The sequence below is a fragment of the Podarcis pityusensis genome (assembly GCF_964106645.2).
Source record: "Podarcis pityusensis genome assembly, chromosome: 12".
Taxonomy (NCBI): Eukaryota; Metazoa; Chordata; class Lepidosauria; order Squamata; family Lacertidae; genus Podarcis; species Podarcis pityusensis.
This window is the reverse complement of record NC_138037.1, coordinates 1,075,336-1,103,262: the sequence shown is the minus strand read 5'-3', so window position 1 is coordinate 1,103,262 and position 27,927 is coordinate 1,075,336. Positions and strand designations below refer to the sequence as shown.

The 27,927-nt window shown below is 50.5% G+C and overlaps 1 protein-coding gene across 2 annotated transcripts; it reads left to right on the top strand.

Annotated features, from left to right (window-relative positions):
- Positions 1-669: 669 nt before the first annotated feature.
- SUSD2 (sushi domain containing 2) lies at positions 670-27,564 on the top strand. Of its 2 annotated transcripts, none has more exons than XM_080975456.1 (14): positions 670-1,005; positions 3,109-3,310; positions 6,177-6,328; positions 10,261-10,428; positions 12,863-13,034; positions 15,085-15,286; positions 18,020-18,105; positions 18,204-18,472; positions 19,071-19,214; positions 19,950-20,108; positions 22,401-22,652; positions 23,794-24,066; positions 25,039-25,221; positions 26,921-27,564. In XM_080975456.1, exons 1-14 carry the CDS (start codon positions 936-938, stop codon positions 26,998-27,000), a joined length of 2,412 nt encoding a protein of 803 aa, XP_080831582.1. In that variant the 5' UTR covers positions 670-935; the 3' UTR covers positions 27,001-27,564. The 2 variants fall into 2 exon arrangements, with proteins under 2 accessions (XP_080831582.1, XP_080831581.1); XM_080975455.1 differs by having other exon boundaries at positions 773-1,005; positions 3,106-3,310.
- Positions 27,565-27,927: the final 363 nt, after the last annotated feature.

Below are 27,927 nucleotides of genomic sequence, written 5' to 3'. Positions count from 1 at the left end.
TAAAAAGGCATCCGAACAAAGGAGAAACAGCACAACCCCCAGTACCGGGAAATAACTGGCAGCTGCTGCGGAATCAACAGGAGAGTCTCTTCTGGCTGTCGGCAGAGTGGGAGGAAAGAGAGCGGGCTCTCAGCGAGCTCTTGGGGCAGCCAGGGGGTCCCTGAGGGGGGCGTGCTGGCGCAGAAAAAGCCCCCTTGCACGTGGCCACAGATGGAACCTCCTCAGCCTCAGTGATGTCAATGAATAAAAGATCCAGATTTTAACAAGTTGCGGGGGGAGGGAGGTTGGTGGTGCTACCTATTTACATTTATGGACCTTTGCACTAGAAATAAACTGCTAGGGGGTCAGAGACGAGGAAAGCTCTCTTTTCCCAGCACAGCAGGGCTCTGCATTTGGGGTTTCTGTGTCTTGATTTCCCCCATTTCCGTTTGCTCTCCAATGCCTGTTTCTTATGTGTGGAGCAAGAGACTTTGATTTCGGGAATTCCCACGTGTGTTGTGTTTCTTGGATATATTTATAATTAATTGAAGTGAAACAAAGCCAAGCAAACGTGGCCACCGAGAACTGCTCCGGGGTCTCTCGGGGACACCCTGCCTCCCAAATGCCAGGGCAGAGCAGCGAAAGTAGGAGAGCCCTCTCGGCCGGCCTGCGGGAAGGGGAGCAAGCGCGGAGCAGGCCATGCTCCTTCGCAGTTGCCTCAGCACCGGGCAGGTCTGCTTTTGCTGCTGCTGCTGCTGCTGCTGACATCTGGGCAAGAGAGGCGTGCCTGGCTGCGAAGGAATGTGACCCGCTGCGGCGTCTTCCCTCCTGTAAACATTTCCTCAAGAAACTTTGAGCTGCTCGGATCTCTTCTCCATCCCGAGGGAAAGATCTGCAAAGAGCCTCCCCACCCGGGAGGACAGCGTGAGGGGGAGATAAAACGCCCCAAGCAAAGTATGATTCCGATTTGCAGGAGAGCCTCCTTCTCCCTCGTCGTCTTCTGCAGCCTTGTTTTCCTGGGATCAGGTAAGTTCAAGGGCAGTTCGGCTCTGTCTCGCGTCTAATCCGAAACAGGATAGTTCCAGCAGGTGGACCAGATTATAAAACCGCAGGCTGGGTGGGCGGACTGAGCGCGCAGCCAGATCCTGATGCTACTGACATCCAAACCACGGGCAGAGGAGTCGAGCTCGTTCTCGCTGTTCCCTTTCGGCAGCCGGAGGCTTCCTTCTGTTTCGCTTCCTTGTCTTTTCCTCTGTTTCTGGGACAATTCAGAGCAGGGATGGACTGAGAGGCTCCTCCGTCTGTCCCAAGGGCGGAAGACCCGCCCGCTCCTGCCCCCGGGGGCTCTTCAGCATCAGCTCAGGGGCAGCCCCAGGCAACCAGAAAGTGAGGGTGGCAGCCACGGAGCATTGGCATGGCCAGATTCAGAGGGGAGGTTGGGTAGCAGCAGCAGCATGGGGAGTGGGGGGCGTTCCCATGGACTTGGGTGGTCGTGGCTGGGAGATGTGCTGCAAAAGCAAGAGGCAGCCCTGGGAGGAAGGGGCTGCCGCAGTGGGCAGGGTGGGAGGCTGAAACAGCATGCCCAGCCATGCAAAGGACCCCAGCTCTGGCAGAGGTAAAGGTAAAGTGACCCCTGACCATTAGGTCCAGTCTTGGTCGACTCTGGGGTTGCGGTGCTCATCTCGCTTTATTGGCCAAAAGGAGCCGGCGTCCAGCTTCTGGGTCATGTGGCAGCAATGACTAAGGTGCCTCTGGCGAACCAGAGCAGTGCATGGAAACACCGTTTATCTTCCCGCCAGAGCGGTACCTATTTATCTACTTGCACTGGCGTGCTTTCGGACTGCTAGGTTGGCAGGAGCTGGGATCAAGCAACGGGAGCTCACCCCGTCACAGGGATTCAAACTGCGACCTTCTGATCGGCAAGTCCTAGGCTCTGTGGTTTAATCCGCAGCGCCACCCGCGTCTCTGGCAGAGAGGAAAGGGTTAAAACTGTCTCTGGTCAGAAACATCTTCCCAGCCAGCCAAGTGGGGAAAGGGAAGCACAACCTGGACCCACACTGCTTGAATGAGCCTAAATGGGGTGCTTGCTGAGACAGCCGGGGGGGGGGGGAGGAGAAGCCATTTGTGAGAGGAGTCATGATAGGGGCACCACCCCCCAAACCCACACCAGCTGTGATTCCTTCCTGCATTCCTGGGGTTTGGACTAGATGATGCTTTGGGTCCCTTCGGACCCTACAATGGTATTATTCTCTGAGAGCAGTGGAACAAGACCCAAGAAGGGTATCCAGTAGAACGTCCCATGCAAACGGCTTGGATAAGAGACCAAAGGTTTGCATGTAATCTTTGGATCCCTCACCAAGCGCGGGGGGGGGGGGACTTTGCCCTCATCAGCCCAGCCAGGGCTCTCAGGCGGGACAATGCGCATTGCACAACTCCTTCCACAGCTCAGGGGCCTGGTGCATGTGTGCGTGTTCAAGAAAGGCGGAAGGCGGCTGGTGCCTAACCTCAGTCGAAAGGTAGCAGGTGCTCAGAGAGCACAGGTGTCCTGGAAGAGCAAAGGCCAACCTCTCCGGGAGATTTTCAGGCTGGGAGGAGGAAGCCAACCGAACACCCCTTCCACACCCCCAGCTTCTCCCAGGCCAAGAGGAAACACTCCCTCCTCCAATGTAGGGCTGGGCGATATCTGGTTTTCAACATCGCAATATATCACCAGCTAAACCTTGCAATATACTGTATTGATATATCACAATGTCTGAAATAAGGGTGGATCTATGCAGAGTCATTGGCTGGCTTCACAGTTTTCCCCACACTTTGATTTTTTTTGCATAGGACACAAACACTTTTGCACACATCATGATTCGTGATATATTCCCAGGTCAAAAACACGAAACCAATATCACAATATGGACTTCAAACCGGTTCTGGACGATATATTGATACACTGGCCAGCCTTAGTTCAGAGCATTCAGCTGACCACCCATTGAAAGAAACGCAGGCCTCCGAGGGAGAGCTAGAGGAAGGAGGACGGCTTCCCCAGCCCCCCCAGGGAAATCTCTTTGCTCTGGTGCACAAAGGAGGCAACCCTTACTGAGACCTTTCTGAACTTCCTTCCGGTTTTCCAACCAGTAGCCCAAGACTCCTGCTCTGGTCTCTGTGGGACACCTCGAAGCAGCTGCTCCTGCCACGCAACCTGCGAGTCCCTGGGAAGCTGCTGCCCTGACTACTGGGAATTCTGCCTGAACGCCTCTCCCTACTCAGGAACCCTCCTTGGGGGGAAAGACTTTAGCCTCCTCAACGTGACCTTCAGCGGCTCTTCCACCGTGATTTGCAGGTGAGCTGAGATTTCCAGAAGGATTGGTAGCTCACGACACAGGCACTTGGGCTTGTTCTTGGCCTGGGATGCATGTGTGCATTAATGCACACATTAGTGGGTCCCCCTCCCCACTGCATTTCGGGTTACATTTTCACGCTGTTGGGGGAGGGTCTTTTCCGGATTGCATGAGCTGTTGGGTTTCCCTGGCCCTGCAATCCCCCCTTCTCCAAACTCTTATTTGCGAAGCCAACACCTGCCCATGTGCCACAAGTCTACACACCTCAGCTGCTTGGGGCAAAGCAAAAAGACCAAAAACACCCCCCCACATTGCCAACCCTACACACACACACACACACACACACACACACACACACACCACTGCCTGGAGGAAAGCAGAGAGAAAAGGAGGCTGGAAAGGAGCAGGCCGTGTGGGGTGGGAGGCATGGCAGAGGGGCACGGAGAAGGTGAGCAGCTCCCCAAACCCAGATCTGTTGCCTGAGGCAACTGCCTCACCTCGCCTCATGGGTGGGCCTGGCCTGCACCTCAGCTTACCTAACTACGAAGTTAATGTGGCTTAAGATTTCCATTCAGATGGAAGCTGGTTTGAGGGGGAAACGCAGCACAGAGAAGTATTTCTCAAGAAACTACGCAGGCATAGGCAAACTCGGCCCTCCAGATGTTTTGGGACTACAACTCCCATCATCCCTAGCTAACAGGACCAGTGGTCAGGGATGGTGGGAATTGTAGTCTCAAAACATCTGGAGGGCCGAGTTTGCCTATGCCTGAACTACAGGATAGAGGCGGGTTGTGGCTAATCCACTGTATACCCGATTCCCAAAAACCAGCAACGCTGGATGCAGAGCAAATGCTCAGGTGCTCACAGCCAGGGATTCTGCTTTCGAGGCAGACCTGCTCCTCCCAGGTTTGCAGCAGTGAGAAAGGGGAACGGCATGATGAAAACCAACAAGAGGGAGGGAAGAGTGCACATCGCCTAGTGTTGCCATGGAGATCTGTGTGTGCTCCTGTTTGAAATAGGGCAGGGCCCAAATAGCTTCCCAGGGCTGGGAGATCCCAGGTCCCATCGCTGGAGCATCTTTCATTTCCCCCTACCTGAAACAACAGACTCTTTGTTCTGATTTCAGTAAGGCTTTTGACAAAGTCCCCCATGATATTCCTGCAGATAATACAATGTGGGCTGAACAAGGTAACACTTAGGTGGATATGTATCTGGCTGACTGACCAAACCCAGAGAGCACTCATTAATGGTTCCTCATCACCATGGGGAAAAGTGACAAGGGGGTTCTGTAGGTTTCTGTCCTGGGCCCGTTGTTGTTCATCATCTTTATAAATGACTGGGATGAAGGAATTGAGGGGAAGCTCATCCAATTTGCAGATGACACCAAACTGGGAGGGGAAGCTAATGATGCAGAAGACAGAACCAGAATTCAATACGACAATAATGTTGAATGGGTTTAGATGAGTAGGAGAGGATATTTTATTTATTCTTCTTCCTCTTCTTACTTGTGTAAGAATGCAAATACTTATTTCAGCAGAGCTAATTTGCCATCCGTGTGCAGCTTATCTCTAGAAGCTTCTAGAGACAATGTTGCACAATGCGGCATAATTATGATATCCAAGGGTGCTCGGGCAGAGTTTGATTTATTTCCCCCCTTCTGTGTTTCCCTCTTAACAAAGAAATCGCTCTTAGGCTGTTTAAGTAAACAAGAAAAATATAAATGTTTCCCCACATCAGAAGACTTGGCAGGATTCAGCAGATGAAAATTAGGCAGACAAGAATCCTCAAAATTTACAAAAGTCCATAGCCTGGTTCAAAATGCAGTGCACTCTCTGGACAAGAGATAAAAAGAAAAGTATCCTTTCTATTGTTCCTCCTCCTGCCCCGAGTTTAAAAGATACGTTTCTGACTCATGCATTTGTGATCTGGCTGCAGATCCTCCCACGCTTGAGAAACTGGAGAACTGGGCCAAAACTGACAACATGAATGGCAACAGGGACAAATGTAAGGCTCCTCTACGGGAGAGAGGATGAGACCCTGCAGAACTCCAGAGTATAAGTGGTGGTGGGGTCAACCAGTGATTTCCCCAGCACCAACTGACTTCTGGAATTCGTCCTTCAGATAGAGATGGAGCAACCAGTGTTAAAACTAGATCCTGAATCAGGTTGAAATGGATCTTGATAATGAGTCTCATTCAGGAGACCCTGAAGTGGTCTAGTAACTCTCCACACAAACCCCTTCTTCCAGTCAACAGCCATTGCACTCCCTTGGGTTCATGGGCAGGAGTTTCCTTTAGGAATGGTCTTGTAACTACTTCCTTCAATGCAGCTGGGGACACCCGAGGTCATCTGTCTGTCCTCAAGAGGCAGCTGCTACTCCTCCTCCTCCACTGGGATCTCTTCCCCCAAAGAGTCTTTCCTACTAGCCATCTCTTCTGGAAACCAAGGACTGCCAGACTGCAGCTGTAACCTGACACCTCAGCACTGAATGTCAGCTTTCAATGAGCAAACAAGTTAGACGTCTTTGGTGAATCTCACCAAGTGCCAATTGTTGTTCTTGCCTGTTAGGGTCATACTGCACCGTGAACATGTCCAGTTGCTTGCCGTCTTAATCCCTTTTGGTTTTATAAAACGATTCCTTCCAGCTGGCCTTGGCAGGAGCCAATCATGCTGTGAAATGCCGGAAGGAAACGGCGGAGGGAGAGCTGGGAGAGTGGCCCACTGACCGTCTACCTGGCCTGCAGGGCCATCAAGGAATTAAGTGGCTGAGGTGGTGGGATTTGAACCCAGGGCCTCCAAGCCGACCCCTGCTCCGACTTTCCCCCTTCCTCCTTTGGGTCACATGGTGGTTTCTCTTTGGCATTGACAGGTTTGCAGGGTCAGTCGAGACCAGAGGCTACGTGGCTGGAGATGGCCGAGTCCACTGCATCTCCCCCTTGCTCTACCAGATCGGGATCCTGAAGCTGGAGATTTCCAGCGATGGCGGACGGACATTTCCCTGGATGGCAACCTGGGAGTCAGGTGACTTGTTTTCCAGTTTGCAGGTTCCTTGATCTCCACAGAGCTCTGTCTCCAAGTACCTTGTCCTCTGCTTGCCTTTGCCTGTTTCCTCGAGGGAGAGGGCTGGGTGTTCCCAAAGCAACCGCCCTCATTTCCAGCACTTGGGAAGGGATTCTGCTGCAGCTGAAACTGTGTCACGATGTAATGTGGGTGGCGAAGATAATGTTGGGCCTTGCTGCCTCTGCTGCTTCCTGCCTTGCAGAGCTGCTGTTTAGAATAAGTCGTACGCAGCTCTGGGAGGGACTTGGCTGCCTGAGGAGGTCTGGGGCTTGCTATGTCCCTCTTTGCTTTCATGGCCTGCTCTTAACGAAGAATTTCAGGGATGCTTCTTTGCATGCCATAAATAGTGTTACAGGCCACCGCTATGTTTGAGTGTTAAGACATTCCTAGGATTCTGAGCTTTACTGAGAGTTTGGTTTCCTTGGAAAGAGGTTCGGTAGAGATTGTGGTGTCCTTAGGATATATTATTTATTTACACATACATATACAAGCTGAGCATCAGATGAAGCATCTTGCAGCATCAGCAGACCTTGCTTCTCCATTAATGGCAGCTTTGGACCCAGCACAGAGCAAGCATGTCTCTGGGTTTCCAGCTTCCAGGCTCCTTCTAGCTCAGCTCACACACAACACACTGACTTTAGTTCTTCTCCCTTGCATCTAGGAGAGGGGGGTGGAGGAAAGGCCTGTGGCAAAAGAGAGATGTCCAAGACAGTCTCTCCCACCCCCTCCATTGCCAACTGCGACACAACAGTCCTGCAGTGCTGCTGCCACCCTCCCACTTACACCTGCAGCCCAGATGAGAGGGAATCTGGGATGCACTAAAGCAATTACTGTATTTTTCACTCCATAAGACACACTTTTTTCCTCCTAAAAAGTAAGGGGAAATGTCTGTGTGTCTTGTGGAGCAAATGCGTGGTCCCTGGAGCCGAATTGCCCAGGGGCAAAAAGCAGATCATGCTTTTTTTTGGAAAGAGGGAAGTGGGTGTTGAAACAAAGCCGCTGATCGTTTGCCGATCAGGGAGAGAGATAAGGGACGCTAGAGATAAAGGAGGCTGCCTGGGAGGGGGGAGGTAAAGACAGCAAACTTGCGAGACCTCCGGGTTAGCGCCTCCGGCAATGGCGGAATTCCTCTGATCGGGAGGAACCTGCTCCGTGGAAATCAGGGTCTGGCTGCCACGGCAAAGGCGGAGACCCACCAAAAACCACAGGCGGGAGAAGCCTGTGGACGTGGGATTCCGGTGCTTTGAATCAACTGCTTTTTTCACGGAGTGAAGCCGCATTGCCGTTGCCAGAGAGCGCTGACTTTTTCCTGTGGACAATTGGATTTTAAACAACTACCCGTGAGTAGAATGGAAAATTGGACCTTTAAACATCTTAATTTGGCACCGAAACGGGAAGGTTTCAAACAGGAAGTCCGCCTTCCTCTTTTGTAAATAGATAGAGCAAAGACGCTGCAAGCTAAAGTCTTAGGGAGCCTTTTGCAAAGGACTAAATTTTCATCAGTTAAAATTATTAAACCCCCCTTGGAAGCAGGAGAAGAGGGGGGGAATTTTAGATTGCCTAAGCCTGCAGGAGAGAGAGTGAAGAAAGACAAATCACCACCGTTTTGAACCTGGGAACGGGCTGTCAGTAAGTTTGACGTTTTGGGAAAGTCCATTGACTGTGAATAAAACGTATGTTGACAGATAGTTAAATAAGAGAAATATATTGTTTCCATTGCTTCCTTTTGCACTTAAAAAGGAGCAAAAGTAATGGAAAGATTGAAACTAACTTTGCTGCTGGATCTGCGTTTAAAAGGACGGATACAAATAGAAATTGTTTCCTCTAGAGGGAGCTTTTGAAACTGTTGCAGGAGTGGAGCTGGGGAATTTTCCAGCTGCAGAGATAAAAGACCGTGAGAATCAGACATTGACCTTGGACAAGAATGTCAACAGAAGAAGCCTTAGTGACTGCATTTTGCAAGACAAGTGCTTTATTGGAACAGCTTCATGAGAAGATGGATGTGATGGCTATTAAAATTGATAATTTGGGACAAAAAATGACTGATTTGGGACAAGAAGTGAATATTTATACAGAAACTACTCAGGAATCGATCCAGGAACCTACTTCGACAGGGCAAGTTGTGGAGAAGACGAGGGAGAAAGTTATTCTAGAATCTCAAGTAATACAAGTGGAGAGAGCCTCAGTCTTACAGAGACAATTTGATGAATATAAGTTGTTGCCTTCTATGTTTGAATTTAGGGAAAGCCAATTGAAACACGTCCTGAAATATCTTTTGGACTCTAGTTTTGATTATGGAGAATGGGCTGACCAGTCGAGAAGGAATAAAGACATTGTTAGGTTGGAGCTTCCCCGAGATCTACTCCTCAATGTCAAAGGAAGGAAATTAAGAATAAGATCAGCAGAAGACAAAGTAAAGTGTATGTACAAATATGAAGAAGATCTGCAGAAGGGACATGGAAAAGAGTTAAGAGCCTCGGACAGAAGATCACCAGGTTGATGGACCATATGGATTGATAGAAAGGACTGGCAGAATCCGAGACCAGGGAGAAGAGACGGTGGAAGAAGATTGGAAAAAAAAGTTTTAAAAATTTATTTATAGAAACATTGTAAAATTAATGAGTGTTAGAAAAAAGTTGGAATGAAAATACACGGCTTTAGTAGAAATGTTATAAGGAGTTAAGTACAAATAAGTTTCAGGGTATTAATGGTAAGAGAAGGTTAAAATAAATTATGATAATTATATGATAGAAAATAGTGAAAGATGGAAAGGATTTGCTGAAACAATTAATAACTAGAACACAAAAAAGGGAGGTGTGAGGAGGTTGATGAAACAAGTTAATGAAAGACAAAGATATGGAAATATTGGATGTGTTTTTAATTGTTTTTGCTTTTGCTGTTGTTTTGATGTATTGTGTTTTGTGTTTTTTGTTTTTTATGTATAGTATTGATTTGTATTGTTTATTTTTTCTTTTTTTCCTTCTGTAATCTTTAAACCTTTAATAAATATTATTAAAAAAAAAAAAAAAGACAGCAAACTTGCAAAGGGGGGAAACAGGAAGACTAAAGCAATAAGGAGAGAAATTAGAAGAAAAGGCTGAGCAAAAAACTGCTCCAGCTAAGGAAAAGATACTAAGGCAAACAAAAAGGAAGGGAGTGTTGAAAGGAAGCAGCTGATCGGTGGGATCGGGAGAGAGATAAGGGATGCTAGAGATAAAGGAGGCTGCCTTGGAGGGGGGAGGTAAAAGCCCATGGATCCTAAGGATTTTTGCACTGGGTCACCCAAATTCACCATCAGATCACACAGCATGTCCATGGCTACAGCTGGTACCAAAAAAACCACCCACCCACTGTTGCATGGGGCCACAATGGCGCAAAAACGTGGTTACAAAGCACAGATCCACATACATCCTCAGGATTTTTGCATTGGGTCACCCCAAATTCACCATCAGATCACATGTCTGTGGCCACAGCATGAACCACAAAAATCATACATCCACTGTTTCGTCCACTGGCACACTGGCCTGGAGGAACGGTGGGCAGATCAGGGCCTTCCTCACAAGGCCCACCCTTTAGCCCAGAAGACCCATCCCTTAGTTGTAGCTCCTGCAACCTGACTCATTCTTCTGGGATGCTGAGGAAGACACTTCCATGGCCTGCAAAGGCCCTTGTCTTACAGAGAACCTAGTCTGACTGGTTTAGAACCCTCTTTTTCTAACCATCGCTGAGTACAGGACCCCAAGAATGGGGAAGGACTCAGGGCATCATCCCAACTGACACCCCCCAACCCACAACATCAGCATCATTCAGCCAGTAAGAAACAAAAGCTCCCTTGCTCAAGGGCTGTGCAAAACTAGTGACTCACCATTGCCACTTTTTGCTCTGTCATGCAGTTCATCACGGCAAAGTGTCTCCTTCGGAAAAAAGCACGCTGGTGAATGAAACCAAGTGGCAGTACTATGGCACTCCTGGCACCGGGGGGAACCTGACGGTCACCTGGAACCATCAGACACTTCAAGCCAGCCATGTCAATGTCGAAGTCTGGGGCTATAACGAAACAGGTAAGGCTCTCCGTGTGTCCACGCGGGTCTTGTGATGAGTGGGGTATTGCAGATATTAAGCTTGTGCAGAATGAAGCAGCTGGATACATAAAAACTGACCCTTTCTGGAATAAAACGTCCAGGCTCATTTGTGAGGCCTCTTTCTTGCAGGAGACGGCTGTATTTTCAGCTTCTGGGCTTCTGTGGGCAGCTGTTTTTGGCCACTTTTTGAGAAGTGCTGGGAGCAGGTGAAGCTGGTCCTTTGTCTCATCTGAAATAACAGGGGGGGAGATGGGGCTGATTTCATTCATTCATTCAGAACTGACAAGACAATGTTTAACATAGCATAATGATAATATCAGTAAAACCTTCAATGGCGCATGGCGGGATGTCTTAAGTCACGCACGGCTCAGGACCTCAATACCTTAATGTCAGATGGCTGTTGCGGTTGCTTGAGAGTAAGGTTGAGCTTGAATCCTGATAAGGCAGAAGCACTGTTTTTGGGGGACAGGGGGCGGGCAGGTGTGGGGGATTCCCTGGTCCTGAATGGGGCAACTATGCCCCTGAAGGACCAGGTGTGCAGCCTGGGAATCATTTTGTACTCACAGCTGTCCATGGAGGGGCAGGTCAATTCTGTATCCAGGGCAGCTGTCTACCAGCTCCACCTGGTACACAGGATGAGACCCTCCCTGCCCACAGACTGTCTTGCCAGAGTGGTGCATGCTCTGGTTATCTCCCGCTTGAACTACTGCAATGCGCTCTATGTGGGGCTACCTTTGAAGGTGACCTGGAAACTGCAATTAATTCAGAATGCGGCAGCTAAACTGGTGACTGGGAGTGGCTGCCGGAACCACATAACACCAGTCCTGAGAGATCTGCATTGGCTCCCAGTATGTTTCCGAGCACAATTCAAAGTGTTGATGCTGACCTTTAAAGCCCTAAACGGCCTCGGTCCTGTATACCTGAAGGAGCATCTCCATCCCCATCGTTCACCCTGGACACGGAGGTCCAGGGCCGAGGGCCTTCTGGCAGTTCCCTCATTGCAAGAAGTGAGGTTACAGGGAACCAGGCAGAGGGCCTTCTCGGTGGTGGTGCCCACCCTGTGGAACACCCTCCCTTCAGATGTGAAGGAAATAAGCAGCTATCCTATCTATAAAAGACATCTGAAGGCAGCCCTGTTTAGGGAAGTTTTTAATATTTAATGCTGTATTGTTTTTAACACTCGATTGGAAGCCGCCCAGAGTGGCTGGGGAAACTCAGCCAGATGGGTGGGGTATAAATAAATTATTATTATTATTATTATTATTATTATTATTATTATTATTATTTAGTAACCAGGCAGGACTCTGCCTGTCTTTTACAGGCTTTATTTTGGTGCAAACTATTTACAGTGAAGAGCGTCATAAGTTCATGTCTGGCTCAATCGCTAGCAGTACCCGGGAGTGGTCTTTTTTTTGTACCTCCCCCAACATAAAAGTTTCATTACCCCCAACTATCTCTGCCCCTCCCTGTGCCTCAGACTACTGCGCAGGATGGGTGATGGCAAGGGGGTGCTTCTCCCCTCTCCGGCTTGCCCAGGAGTGGTGTTAAGGCTCCCACTAGCATCCTCCCCCTCCTTGCACCTCTTCCCCACGGGAGGTGGGGCGTTCCTCCTCCCCGGAAGAGGAACTGCTTCACAAGATTTTCGGAGGCTCCCTGTAACACAACTGCCCTTCTGTTTCTCGCCTCTGAGCTGATGGCAGTTCCCTGACACTTAAGGACTGCATCTCCCCATATGAAGCAACCTAGACCCTGCGCTTGACACCCGAGACCCTTCTCTATGTCCCCCCTCCCTGAGAGGTCCGGAGGATGGCAACACAAGAACAGACCTTCTCTGTGGTGGCTCCCTGACTGTGGAATGATCTCCCAGAGAGGCTCGCCTGGTGCCATCATGACATGTCTTGAGGAGCCAGGCAAAAACATTCCTCTTTACTCATGCCTTCAGACATTAAATTATCTATAGCTTGTTAAATGTGTGGGGTGGAGGGGACTGTTATTATTCTATTAGTATGCTGTCTGTTATTATGCTCTGTAAAATATGTTCTTAACATTGGACACCATCCTGGGATATTTCAATAAAGGGCGGTATATAAAATGAATAAATAATAATTGAATCCTAGAATCGTAGCATTGGAAGGGACTCCAAGAGCCATCTAGTCTAACCCCCTGTAATGCAGGAACTGCAACTATGACAGATGGCCAGCCAACCTCTGTCTACAAACCTCCAAGGCCATCTGTCATGGGTGCTTGAGTTGAGACTCCGGCATAGCAGGGGGTTGGACTAGATGACCTTTGGCGTCCCTTCCAACCCTATGATTCTAAGGAAGGAGAGCCCACCGCCTTCTGAGGGAGTTGAACAGCTCTTACCTTCAGAAAGCTTATCCTAATGCCAACTCTTCCTCCCTCCCCTGGTCAGGCGAGCCTTATTCCAGCTCCTGGGTGGCGGAATGGAAATACCTTTACACCCTGAAGAGAAACCTGACCAACACGGGAGCCTTTACTTTCCTGCCGGTGCCCTCGGCTCAGTACTCTGCCTGGGAAGTGGGGGCTCTGAGGATTTCCTCCGCTGCTTCTTCCGATGGTCAGAGGTGAGTCGCTGACCCCTGGGAGGGGTGTGTGTCCTCCCCCCAGCCGGACAGCAACCTCTGGGGGCTCACATGATGGGGAGGGTCTCGTTCTCCTAGGCACCCCAGTCTCCGAGTTGTGAGAGAGCTCAGGGGGGCTGCCAGCACATGCCTTGGGTTGGGCCAGGAAGCAACTGTGCTTTTGCGACGTGTGGTTTCGTGGACACAGACGTGAGACGGAAGAGCTCACCTGCAGGCCTGCAAACCTTCTCTTTGTGGGAATGTTGTGGGTAACAGGTAAAATAAATAAATTAAGGTTTTATATATATAATAAAAGTTCATAAATGTACCAAGCAAACACGTACATAAATATGTGAACCACATGTCCAAAGCAGCACAGGAGGGCAGTGCTGGAGACATTTTGGCTTCCAAACTGACCAAATGTTTTCTCTGCAAGGTCAAAGGAAAGTGGAAAAGCCTCCCCATTGTCTTTTCATTCACAAAACCTGTCTTGAGGATATGTCTGTGTATGAATGGGGTGAGCCTGTGACCTGGCTCAGGAACTGGGTATTTGTCACAACAAAAGCCTGGCCAGGCTCCCCAGGGTAAGCATTAACAGGTAACCTGCCAGACAGGAGATAAACAACGACAGGAGATAAACAAGGCACTCAGATTTCTGCTGTAGACTGCCCTTTCTGTGATGTATGTATGATGTATGGAGGGGTGGTCTTGGACTCCAGGGCAGGGAATTTAAAATGTCTATATAAGGGCTGGCACACCTTTGTTCTGGGTCCTCCGTGTGAGGGGAGCACCCTGTTGCAACAGTTCAGTAAAGATCAGGCTTACTAGCTGCTTTGCTTCCCAATATTCTCTGGTTTGCCTCTGTTATTTTCTCCGACTGATGGAGAACCTGCAACGGACTCTATAAGGGCTCTTATGTCCCCCATAAGGGAATAAGGGCAGATTTTCATTTATTATACAGGAGAGGATATATTGATTAATATTATCCCTCCTAACTCACGCTAGCAAGTTTCTTCATATAGCAGAGTGCATTCTCCTATCACACAGCAGGAAGCTGGCTGCAGACTCCTTAGAATCTCTTAAGTTCTGTTACTCCTGGTAAGACCTTTTTGATCCCTCCTAAAAGAATAAAGACACCACAGTCTTATTCATAAGTAACAAAAAGTAGTTACTCATGATCAAGCAGAGCACAGTGTGATCCCTGAAGGCAGGCTCTAGGCTTAAAGTTGCAAACATGTACAAACAGGTTTACCCCATATGGGCAGCCCTGTTTAGGGAAGTTTTCAATGTCTGATCTTTTACTGTGTTTTTAATATCCTGTTGGAAGCCGCCCAGAGTGGCTGGGGAAACCCAGCCAGGTGGGCAGGGTATAAATAATAAATTACCGTATTTTTTGCACCATAACACTCACTTTTTTCCTCTTAGAAAGTAAGGGGAAATGTCTGTGCGTGTTATGGAGCGAATGCCTGTGGGTGGCGGAGGGGATCTGCTGCAGTCGCGAGCAGAGGATCCATGGTTCCCCTTCCTTCCCTCCTCCGTGGTTACAAAGCATGGATCCACATGGATCCTCAGGATTTTTGCACTGGGCTACTCCAAACTCACTGTCAGATCACATGTCTGTGGCCACAGCATGAACCACAAAAATCATATATCCACTATTTCGTTTAGAATATATTTTTTTCTTGTTTTCCTCCTCTAAAAACTACGTGCGTGTTATGGTATGGTGCATGTTATAGAGCGAAAAATATGGTATTATAATAATATTATTATAACCTGGTACAGTCCAGGTGAATCAGGAAGTTCGCTGGACCAAAAAGAAGATTGAAGAGAGGAAGGTGGCTGTGTGACTTGGCCTTTTACCAGGTCTGGAAAGGTCACCCCCACCTCCTGGTCACATGCAAAGGAAGGATGCCCCAGCCAGGTGTAACAGGAAGTTCAACTGGCAGGACCAACATTCCCCTACATGTCCACTCTAGACAAACAGGTAGTGTTGTGCTTGACTGCTCCAGCAGATTACACCCCACACTCTTTCTCTTCTGCTCCCCTCCTCCAGCAACGTGGCGGCCATTTGGAGCACGGAGCACGCCTTGGCCTGGCACCTGGGAGACGACTTCCGCAAGGACCCGGCCGCCTGGGCCACAGCCAAGTGCCGCCAGTGGGACGCCCTGGAGACAGGCCTGCCCAATTTCCTAGACGAGATCCCAGACTGCCCCTGCACTTTGGCACAGGCCCGGGCGGACGTGGGGCGATTCCACGTAGGTCCTTTGTGTCTTGCCTGCAGTGCTGGGGTGGCAGGGTGGGGCAAAGAAAACAGCGCAGGCCTAGTGGTCACAGCAACTCTTCCCAGTAGGTCTTGCCCCAATGAAGCAGTTGCAAGGACTGAAGGTCCCCGCCTTCCCACCGCTCTCTAAGACTCCTCCCTGGTTCCTTCCCCAGCAGCCTAAGACTCCTTCCTCTTGTCCAGGCATAGGCAAACTCAGCCCTCCAGATGTTTTGGGACTACAACTCCCACCATCCCTAGCTAACAGGACCAGTGGTCAGGGATGATGGGAATTGTAGTCTCAAAACATCTGGTGGGCCAAGTTTGCCTATGCCTGCCTTAGTTCCTTGATCCTGGATTCCACCCACTAGAGCAGGGGTCAGCAAACTTTTTCAGCAGGGGGCCAGTCCACTGTCCCTCAGACCTTGTGGGGGGCCAGACTATATTTTGGAAAGAAAAAAAAAATGAACGAATTCCGATGCCCCACAAATAACCCAGAGATGCATTTTAAATAAAAGCACGCATTCTACTCCTGTAAAAACACACTGATTCCTTGACCGTCTGTGGGCCAGATTGAGAAGGCGATTGGGCTGGATCCGGCCCCCGGGCCTTAGTTTGCCTATCCATGTTCTGGAGTCTGCCTCTTGACACCCCCCCCCACTCTCTGCCACAGCCTCTCCCTGCTTAGTAAAACCTGTTGCCTCTTCAGCTTCCGACACTCCTCTTCCCAGTCTTCTCCCACTGACCATCCCAGTCCCCTGGCTCTGAGCTTTCTTCCCCTGGGGGTTCCCCAGCTGGTGCCTCCCAAACTCCTCTGCATCCAGATTGTCCATGGCAGACCCCAAGGTCAGCCCCTGGTGCTGGACTCTCCTTCCTTGGAAGTTTTAAAGCAGAGGTTGGATGTGTCCTGCCTCAACGGCTGGAAGCAGCGATGCTTCTGAATCCCAGTGGCTGGAAACCCACAGACAGGGGTGTGGAGAGCTGCTCTTGTGCACGCATCCTGCTTGTGGGTTTCCCATAATGGGCGTCTGGGTGGACGCTGTGAGGACAGGATGCCGGACCAGATGGGCCACGGGCCTCAGCCAGCAGATGTTCTTCTGAGGTTCTTATGACTCTCCCACTTGTTGTGGTTAATCCAGACAGCAAAAAAAGTGACCACAGATCTGGGCCAGGGGAATCCAGAACAGGCCATAAAGACTCCTACCCACAAACACACCCACACACCCCAACCTTTGTGCAGAGGAACTGGGTGCTCTGGGAGTGGGGCTCAGGTGGGCTGGTGATCTGTGCCTTGACAGGCAGCTTCCTGAACTGTCAAGGAATTTCCCAGCAAAAGCCTCCAGAACCTTCTCGGCCACACTTGTCTTCTCTCTCTCCACACATGATGCAAGAGGACATTTGTGCAAGAGAGGACTCCCCTCCCTGCTTAGAGGTCCTTCCTTTGGCAGCCTCTGCCTCAACACCCCCCTCCTCTTCCTCCAGCCTGTGAGTTGGGATCCCTGCACTGAGGGTGGGTCTCTGTGATGCCCAAACCTTATGATTCCCAGCCAGCTGTGAAACTGGCACCAGCCCATGTTGTGAAAGTTTAGCTGATCTGCCTGCCCTTCAGAGAACAGGCTCAGCTGGTTCCCTACTTCCCTGGAGCTTTGGCTCATCCCCAGCTAGGGAGCTGCCGCAGACTTCTTCCTTCCTTCCAGGAACCAGGTATGGGGGAGCACCCTCCCCGGAAAGGTGCCAAGAAAACCTGGACGTCTCATGGCACCCAGCACCCAGCTTCTGCAATCAGGATTTGGCTGTCCTCACTTGCCCTCTGGGGACACCCACTTGAATGGGGCTGCCTTTGCAGACTGCTCAGAAACTTCAGCCACAAGGCACAGGTGTGTCCTGCCAGAACTTTTTGCCAGCTGCTTAATCATTTCCAGGCACAAGGCAAGCTCTGGAACCAGGTCAGGGGCTGCCTCCTCCCACAGCCACCCCCAGTCCTCACCAGGGCACCTGTGGGATACACAGCACCCATTGAGCACTACACAAGGCTCCTTCCTGCACAGGCATCTCATGATTTCATAGAGTTGGAAGGGACACTGAGGGTCATCTAGTCCAACCCCCTGCAATGCAGAAATCTCAACTAAAGCATCCATGACAGATGTCCATCTAACCTCTGCTTAAATACCTCCAAGGAAGGAAAGTCCACAACTTTCTGAAGCTCTTACTTTCTGAAAGTTCTTCCTGATAGTCAGAATCGCCTTTCTTGTAACTTGAATCCATTAGTTTGAGTCGTATCCTCCAGAACAGGAGAAAACAGTCTTGTTCCATCCTCCATGTGGCAGCCCTTCAGGTCTTTGAAGATGGCTATCCTATCTCTCCTGTCTCATTTTATAAGCTCCTTCAACCATTCCTCATACGGTTTGGTTTCCAGACCCTTGATCACCTTGGTCACCCTCCTCTGCACATGTTCCAGCTTGTCCATATCCTTCTTAAATTGTGGCGCCCAGAACTGGACACAGTATTCCAGGTGTGGTCTGACCAAGGTCTGCTTTGAGAACCACCTCTGAAGATGACCATTCTGGCAGATAACTCATGTCTTCTTTTATGGCTTTCATGACTTGGTTTTAAGTCACCTTGAGGCCCTTTTGCTAAAAGGTGCTACAATAATCTGCAGGTGGGGTTTAAGAGCGGGGGAGGGGGCACCCGTGTGTTGACCAGCCTCTCTCTGCTCTCTCCCTTCCAGACTGACTACGGGTGTGACATCGAGAAGGGCAGCGTCTGCACCTACCACCAGGGGGCAGTGCACTGTGTCCGGGGGGTTCAGGCCAGGTAAGTCTCTCCAGGTGCGCTGCAGGCTGGGCTCACAGTGGCCAAGACCGGCCACCTTCTGTGGAAAGGGCTCTGAGCCCCTTCGCCTTCTCTTCCAGCCCACGATACTCCTCAGGGCAGCAGTGCTGCTACAATGCTGCAGGGACCCAGGTCCTCACCGGAGACTCCGTCGGGGGAAGCACACCGGACCGAGGCCACGACTGGGGGGCTCCCCCTTACCAAAAGCCCCCCAGGGTCCCTGGCTTTTCCCACTGGATTTATGATGTCATCAGCTTCTACTACTGCTGCTTGTGGTCCAATAACTGCCCCACTTACCTCAACCGCCGTCCCTCCAGTGGCTGCAGGAAGTACCGTCCCCCCAGAGTTGGTATGTTCTCCTGACCTCACTCAGCCCTTCTTTGTATCCATAGCACAAGGAGAGAGAGAGAGAGAGAGAGAGAGAGAGGCAAATCGATGCCAAGCTGGGGGCACCCAATTAATTAGATGGAGCTGTATATTTTTGCGAGGGAACTGGACAGTGAAATGGGCTGGCTCCTGGGTGATGCAGATGCCATTATGCAGTTGAATGCGCCCACGTTCTCCATTCATTTCCCTCCCATCCACCCACCTGCTTCTGCAAAGCCCCGGGCACTTGCAACCCCTGCTATGCCACTGTGTAGGGCAAGGCTTAGGAGACGACTAGGCTTGGCCAGAGATGGTTCCCTGGTGGAGGACTTTCCTCAGGGCAAGTCTGGGCCCTCCTTCACCAGTGCAGTTTGGGTTCTGGGTTGGAGCCAAGGCCAACCAATGGCAGCTCATTTCTCTCCCCCCACTACCCCAGCCACTTAGAAAAGGGGGTAGGTGGCCCATTTGGGTACAGGTGCCCAGAGAACCCCTGCCAGCCCTGAAACTCAACATGCTACATTGGTCAGTCTCCGTTATGGCGCTCTTAATGCGTGTTCTCTGTCTTTGCATTTGCTGAACAGCCTCAGCTTTTGGAGATCCTCACTTTGTCACTTTTGACGGGACTAACTTCACCTTCAAAGGCCTTGGAGAATATACTGTGCTGGAATCCAGCCTCACATCCCTGAGCATCCAAGGGAGAACCCACCGTGCCAAGTTGTCAAATGGTGAGGTCTTCTGTCTCCTTTCCTGCGTTTCAAGGGGTTGGAATAGAAGACCCTTTGAGTCTGTTCCAACTCTGCAATATTGTGATTCCAAATGCCAGATTTTTGAAACTCTGCGTTCAATTCAAGGCTTGATTTTGGGGTTTCTAAAGCCCTAAATCACCTGGGGACATGCTAAGAAGCATCTATAGGTCCCACCCTGTAAATTCAGATAAACTGGGGTATGTGTTGCTCGAGGTCCCCTTTGCTGCTTCTGCGAGGAGCTCCAAGAAGGATGCCTTTTCAGTGGTGGCCCCAGTATTATGACGCCCCTTCTCAAGTGGGATCTAGCCACTCTGTTGGGCATTTTACATTTGGCAAGAGGGTTACAGATGTTGCTGAACTCCCATCTTCCGTCATCTCTCACCATTGGCCATGCCAGCTGGGGCTGTTTGCAGCTGGAGCACAGCAACATCGGGGTGTGAGTGTGTGGGTGTGTGCAGGTTTGACCCTCCTGCCTATTTGGTTAAAGCTGCTATTTCTCCCAAACCTTCTGTGGTTCCAAAGCCCATTGATGCTTAAATTCCACTGTTGCTTCTAACGGTGTTTGGCTTTTCCTGTTTCCTAACCTGGATAGAAGATGATTTGGGGGCCTTTTGGTCAGAAAAGTAGAGCATAGATTTAAAAATGAAATAAACAAGTCACTTTCTGTCTCTTGAGACTTGGTGCACCACACTGATGTTTGCAATTGCCTGGCAGGAACTGAGGCCAAGGTGACGGGCTTCTCTGCCGTTGCCATGCAGGAGAATCGCTCAGATGTGGTTGAGATACGTATCCCGGAGCGCTCGGACCGGCTGGAGGTCCTGCTCAACCAGAAGGCACTCAACTTCTCTGAACAAACCTGGATGGACCTGAATGGTGAGACATGGAGAGCAGGGCTGGCCAGGGAGGATTTCAGAAGCCCTGCAAGTGATTCCTTTCTGCTTAAGCACAGGGGCAAGACATGTCTGCTCACCAGGGCCGTAGGTGGGAGCTGGAGTCCATCAAAGTCTGGAGGGCCTCAGGTTAGCCCATGGATGTCTGCTGGAGCGCAGCTCTGGTAGCCTTCATGATAATACTAATGAGTTAAGATAAGAAACCAAGGAGGAAAGAATTGAAACCAAGCCTGATGAGGAATGGTTGAAGGAGCTGGGTATGTTGAGCCTGGAAAAGAGGAGACTGAGAAGAGATTTGAGAGCCATCTTCAAATATCTCAAGGGCTGCCACGTGGAAGAGGGAACAAGCTTCTCCTGCTCTGGAGGGCAGGACTTGAACTCATGGCTTCAAATGACCAGAAATGAGATTCTGACCAAACATCAGGAAGCATTTTCTGACAGTAAGAGCTGTTCGATAGCGGAACCTCTCCTTCAGGAGGTTGTGGAGTCTCCTTCATGGGAGGATTTTAGGCAGAGGTTGGATGGCCCCCTGTCAGGGATTCTTTAGCTGAGATTCCTGCATTTCAGGAGGTTGGACTAGATGACCCTTGGGATCCCTTCTAAGATTCTTATCAGTCACAAAAACCAAAGAACCAAGCAAAGCGGATGAGCTGGTCCAGCATCTTCTTTCCCACAAAGCCCACCCAGATGCCTCCAGGAGAAGCTCACTGCCCCCTTCTTGGTTCCTCCTAGTTTCGTACATTGGATTCTTCCCTGAGGCTTTGAGGTGACTGCAACTTAAACTTCTGCAGAATTTAAATCTAAGGCCAAGAAGCCTTGCAACCCAATAGGTGGTTGGCATCTGTCTCAGAAGAAATTGGAGGAGTGAACCTTTGGGGGGGGGGTGAAGTGAAACCGTTGGAAGGTTACAGCTCCTGCTGTGGTTGTGGAGACTGATATGGGAGAGACATGTGTTGTTGCAGCTGGGGCAGAGGGAGGTGCCTGGTTGTGTTGCTGCAGATGGACCATGGTGCTTCTTTTCTTGGTCATCCCTCCTCTGGTCACTGCTGTGGATACATGACCTGTCTGTCTGTCTCCAGGCACTGGGGGCGTCTGCAAGAGTTGATGGTTCCAGCCTTCATGTCATATTTGCGGACACCTTGGTAATGCAACCAAATAAGCCTGTCAATATTATGTAAAGCCAAGTTTGCTCCAAAACAAGCAAACTTCAGGATAGACCAATTCATGGAGGTGGAGAGAACTATGGAGCTCTTCTCTGCCCCCCACGGTCAGAGGCAGCGATGCTTCTGAATCTCAACTGCTGCAAACCGCTCTTGTGCTCGAATCCTGCTTGCTGGTTTCCCATAATGGGCCCCTGGTTGGCCCTTGTGAGAACAGCATGCTGGACTAGATGGGCCACTGGGCTGATCCAGGAGGCTGTTCTTAGGTTCTTATGACCGGTGTCCCTCTTGGATTCTGTGAATCCTGAAGAGCAGAACTGAGTCATGGAGGAGAAAACCAAATTTTCTTCCCAACTGCCTCTCAACAAACTGTGGGATGTGAAACACAAGAGCAGTCAAGTATAACATTCCTAGAGTGAACATGTTTACACATGGGGAGGAATGTTTGTCCAGCCAGCAGGTAAACTTCCTGTTTCCTTCTGGGCTGGGACAGACTTCCTCCGCATGTGACTAGAGATGGGTGTGGCCTCACCTGTGCAGGTAACGACAAAAGCACAGGGCAGGGCAGCCATCTCTCTATTTTGACTACATGCATCGAAGAAGTAACATCTGCTTAGCCAAAGATGCTTCCAGCCAGGAGAGGACAAAGGGACTGTCTCCTTATGAGATAGTTTCCAGGTGTATGTTACTTTTCAAAGCTAAGTCTGCCTTCTGGGATCCAACTGTGAACAGAATGTGAGTAAACTCTTTTTATACTTTTATAGAAGACTGTGTCGTGTCTTATCTTTTATGAGGGAATAAGGGGAAAATACCATAACAGTTAGCGAGCCTGAGCAAACGAAGCCGCTGCAAGTTTAAAAAGGTGAATGTTACTCTGCTAAAATTGTGAACTTGTTAACACAAGTTGGAAAGGTTATAATCAAACCATATATCCTCTCCTGAATCCCTGAACATTCCCACACAAACCGGTACGTGGTGCTGCATGGAATATGGAGTCATGAATGCAAACATTTCCAAACATTCCCGCTGGATTTGTTTGCAGCCCCTGCTGTGCTGTGCAGATGCCCCATAATATTAATACTTACACTTGCCTGGTTTCTCTCTTTCCCTGGCAGGTCTCTTTCTCTCCACTGCACCTGGGCTGAATGTCACTGCCATGTTCTCCTCGGGAGTCGGAGTTGAAGTGAGGAGGGCGGGGAGGATGCTGAGCCTGACTGTTTTGCTGCCCGCAAAGTTCCTGAACCACACGCAGGGGCTCTTTGGGGTCATGAATGGCAACCCCCGGGACGACTTGACCCTCCGCAATGGGACCATCCTAGATGCCAACAGATGCACCCCAGAAGAGCTATTTGCATTTGGCGCAGACTGTAAGTGAGCGCTCAGCTTCTCCCAAAGAAAGGAGCAGAGAGAGAGGAGCCGGTCTGGCCCTTGGCTAGGAAAAGATCTTAGTAGACCACAAGCTTCACATGAGTCAAAAGCTGATGCTATTCTGGGCTACATCCACAGAAGCCTAGTGTCCAGATCAAGGGAAGTAATAGTACCACTCTGTTCTGCCTTGGTCAGATCTCACCTGTAATACTGTGTCCAATTCTGGGCACTGCAATTTAAGAAGGATGTTGACAAGCTGGAAGGTGTGCAGAGGAGGGCAACTAGGATGATCAAGGGTCCAGAAGCCAAGTCTTATGAGATGTGGTTGAAGGGGCTGGGTATGTTTAGCCTGGAAAAGAGGAGACCCAGAAGTGATGCGATAGTCATCTTCAAATATCTTGAGGATTGTCACATGGAGGATGGCGCAAGCTTGTTTTCTCCTGCTCCAGAGTGTAGGACCTCTGACAGTGGCCTCCAGGTGAATGGCAGGTCTCCCACCCCCTCACCTGGCTGGTACGATGGAGGGACTTAAAATGTGCCCTTTTTGGTGAGTTTCAAAATGTCCCCTTAGAAAGTTTATCTCCAAAGTTTCCCTCTTCCCCTAGCATAGGAAAAGACAACATATCTGGTAAGTTAAAAATAGTTTACTTACAAATTTTCCAAAGGTCAGTTTCACATGCTCTTCAGATGAAGTGTGGTATGGAAATTTAATTAAAAATATAAAATAAAATGTGCTTTTCCATATAGCAGTCAGAAGAAAAAGACTTGCAGGCAGTGAAATGTAGCTTAGTTACAAAGAGGCAAAAAAAAGTTCCTAAATTACAGGTATTGGAAAACGTTAGTTACAGACTCCATTCTTGTCTGGAACAAAATAGGCTGGTTAAAGCCATGCAGCTGAGCTGGAGCAACTCACACCTCCTCACACACTGAAATTCACTGAAGTAGACAGATGGAATAAAGGCTTGGTTACCTATTTCCTCCTAAGGTAAGGGGAAGTGACATGGGCAAAACCTAGAAGGACAGCTTACTCTATGGCATTAACCCCTTCATGCACTAAATAGACTTAAACATGCTGGTTAGATGCTACAAGAGGTTGGTCTGGTTCAAGGGAATGACAGCGCTCCCCATTCCTCTTTGCAGGGGCCGTCAAGAACGAAACCTCCCTCTTCACCTACGACAGCCAGTTCCTGCTGCAGACCTTCTTCTATGGGCCAAAGCATGACCCCTCTTTCCTGCCCGTCTTCCGGGCCCCCGAAGATCCCACCGATCCCCTCACTCAGGAAGCGGCCCAACTCTGCCAGTCAGACCCTTTCTGCAGGTTTGATGCTCTGACGACAAGAGACCTCGCGGTGGGGAACAGCACCAGGTGGTCCCACCGGATCTACAAGCACCTAGAGGAGAGCCTGCAGCCGGGTGAGTCAAGGGCAAGCTCAGCCGGGGAAGGGGGGATCCGATGGAGGGTCACAGGGAAAGGAATTGCCAGGTGCCTGAACGGGACGGGGGAAGGGAGCACCACTTTCCCCTCTTATTCCTCTCTCTTTCTGCTACCCCTGACTCCCCAGGGGGCCTATTTCACCTCACCCTTTGGCCACCGCCCACCCCTCTTTTCATGCCCCATTCCTCAGATCTTGCAAATCCAGCTGCTTCCTTGGGGAGAGCTTGAGAAGGGGGCTTTGAATGGTTGGGAGCAAGCAAGTTCACAGGCAGAGAGGAAATTGAAATCCTACTCAATTTTGATCCATAGCAGAGCTCCATTGAACAGTTAGCAGAGCAAAAACTTAAACATGTTGCAGGATTCCCAAAAAATAGACCAGAGTCAACTGAATTTCATATTCAGAGATAGAAAAGAGTAAAACCCGGGCTCCTTCTAGTCTTACTTTTATAGTCAGCATGACCTTGACTGAAAGAGAGAACAGGACCAGTTTAATCCAGCTGTACTCAGCTTCTCTGAAGGAATAACCCAAACATCAGGAACCTTCTGCTTGTTTCTTTCACACAGAGAAACTTCCCATGCCCCCTTGAACTAATTAGAATAGGAAAGTTCTCTACACATCAGAATTGATAAGAAATGCAAACGGACAGTCTCTTTGGGGAGGGGGCTAGCAGGGTTCATGCATCCCCTCCCCCCCCCCCATTCCACTGTGGAGAAGCAGATCAGGCAGGGAGCCTGGAGGGAGAGACCCCCAGGCAGGAGGATGCTCTGCCAAGCCCACCCTGGCAGGCAGCCACTCTTCCTGGGGAGCCTGTGAAGTTGAGCAGCGGCAGAGGCAGGGTCTGGCCCTGGTCTCTGCCCCCCCCCAGGCCATTCTCCTCCCAGCGTGGTTTCCCATGCCATGAAGATGCACACTTGCATGGCCCTAAAGACACCGCTTTTGTCTCCCCCAGTGGTTTCTTGTGGCTGGCTGGCTCCCCCCTCCAACGGCACAAAGAATGGAACCAGTTACTTAGAAGGATCCACCATCCGCTTCGACTGCAGTCCTGGGTTCAACCTTGAGGGATCAGCAGCCAGGACGTGCCAGGAGGACGGGCTCTGGTCTGGCAGCACCACCAAGTGCCAGCTGAATGCAGGTAGGCGATCCCTTCAGCCCCATTCCTATGGGGTGCTTTGCATCCACACGCTGTGGCCCTGCACCAGCAGAAGTCTAAATCTCTCCCCGCCCCCCACCAAAGAGACACTTTTACTTTGCATTTGGGGCGTGAAGGAAGTCTGCTTGCTACAAGTGCTTTGGAAACCCATGAAAAATATAGCAGGGCGGTTTTCTTCTAATGCAGGCATGTCCAAAGTCCGTTTCAGGGGCCTAATCTGGCCCTCCGGTCGGTTTAATCCGGCCCCTGTGGCAGTTTATCTCCTGGGTAAAATCCTACAAAAAAGCTCAACTTCAATTCTTAAAAATGGTCAGCAACGCATATTCAGTTCATCAAATCTGGCCCTCTTTGAACAAAGTTTGGGCACCCTGTTCTAATGCATCTCCCTGGCTTGGGAAGGGAGAACGGCAGGCAGCCGTGGTGCTTGCTGGGACCTGACAACCCTCCAACCAGGCCTACAGAACTAAATTGTAGGACTTCAGAGCTGGAAGGGGCCCTCCCAAAGGCCATCCAATCCAGCCCCATGCAATGCAATGCAGGAATTGCAGCTGAAGAATCCCTGGCGGAGGCCACCCAACCTCTGCTTCAAAACCTCCAGTGAATGAGAGCCTGCCGCTTTCCGAGGGAGCCTGTCCCCCTGTCAAACGGCTCGGAGGAAGCCAAGGGTCCTTCTGCTCCAGGGCAGGTCTTTGCTCTGCTTGCCAAGTTGCTTCCTCCTTAGCTCAAAAGTGGCTCAAAGGCTCACGCAGGGAGGTGGCGGCTGCCCTCTGGAGGCCATGGGGATGAATGGCTCCCTGCAGAAGCCTCTTTGCAGCTTTGTGGACCTCCCTGCCTCCCTCCCCAACCAGAGGAGGCTCAAGGCTTCCTCCCTGTTTCCAACACCACCCCCTGCACAATTATGCAGATGCTATAATTTCCGAAGAAAAGGAAGCCCAAGGTTGTGTCAATGGCTCTTTCCAGTTAATGCTACCCCTGATTTGAGATGCAGCGAAACTCGACTTTGTGTGTGTGTGTGTGTGTGTGTGTGTGTGTGTGTGTGTGTGTGTGTGTTGTTGGCCTAGAACCCCCACCAGACCCAGCCAGCCTGTCCAATGGTCAGAGGCCAGGGCAGCTGGCCACATACACTCCCAATGTGTTTGGCCTGGGCAGAAGTGTCCATGCACCGGGCATGTCTCTCATGAGGACAACCCCAGTGCATTTTGGGTAGTGTGGCCAAGTGCCATTTTCTAATCTAGTGCCTGAGAGAGCCCCCCATCCCCCAATGCTTGCTTGTGTCGGTCCATTAGCTTGAGCAGGGACCCTACAAACGGGGCTTACTGGGTGGAGACCTCCTTCCTGGGTGACTTCTGTTTGTAAAGAAGAGCATGATGTTTATTTCACACTCGGCACCCACTGGCCTCTGTGCTCTCTTCAAGGGCAGCCCCTGCCTCTCCCTTTGACCCCCTGCTCCACTAATACAAAGGGGGGGACACTGTGGTTTAAAAGGTGGCAAGGACCCAGGGAGTCTCCCCTGAAGAGCTCTTCAGGCCCCCTGCCACCCCCAGCTCCCAAATGCAATAAGCAACCACAGCAAGGCAGCCTTTTGGGCTCGGTTGCCTCAGGTACACCTGCAGGGAGGGCAATCTCACCCGACCTTGCATCCCTGGACTGACCCTGGCTTTGTCTCCCCCCACTTCTGCAGGGAGCAGGACACTTCCCTGGGGGTCCACGATTGGCATCCTGGGCTTCCTGAGCTTGACAGCCACCCGCTGGACCATCTAGCCTCCTTGGAGCATAGAAGACCCGCAGAGGCAGCCACAAAGCTCCGTTTCTGGCCTTTGGCTTGCAATGGAATAAACCTGCAGATTTTTGCTGTTGTTTGTCAAAAAATATATCCGTGTGCAATTGGACTCCAGGGATGGGAACATCACGGAGGGGCCGATGGGTGGCCACCTCTGTCTCCCAGGACACTTCCTCCCACCTCATGGCCACTTCTACACCAAGGGAGCAAAATGGGTGGACAAGAGCCCAAGGGGGAAGGCGGCACTGGGGTTCCGTGGTGGACAGGGTGCCCTTCCAGGCTTGAACCATCACCCAGTGGTGGTTTTGTGGAAATGGGGACCCAGCGAGGAAGGAGAGAGGGTGTTGGGGCTTCTGATCATCTGTGCATTTTCAGAGATCAAGTTCTGGCTGGATTTTCTTCAGGCACCTGGTTCCTGGGCGATGTCCTGGTCTGCTCTTCCCTCTCCCTGCCCTGCCTCTCGGGGTCTCCAGGCCCTCTACCTGGTGACCGGACTCTTGCCCAGGGATGCTCATGCCAGACAATAAATGCTGTTTGCCTTCGGGGCTTTAGGTGGTTCTGTTATACCAGCAGGCTCTCTGCTGGAGTTTTAGAGGTTCTGTGCTTGCAGACTAAAGACTTGCTGGAAAGAGACGCAGTTCACTCTCTGGGCAGGAACATTGCGAGAGAGAAAGCAACAGCCCAAGAAGATTTTGCATTTACAGTCAAACCTCGGATCCCAAACACCTCTGTTTTGGAACGTTTCGGCTTGCGAACGCTAAAAACCCAGAAGTAAATGCTCCAGTTTTCGAACGTTTTTCAGAAGCCAAATGTCTGACGTGGCTTCCACTGAGTGCAGGCAGCTCCTGCAACCAATCAGAAGCCGCAATTCGGTTGTCGAACGTTTCAGAAGCCGAACGGGCTTGCGG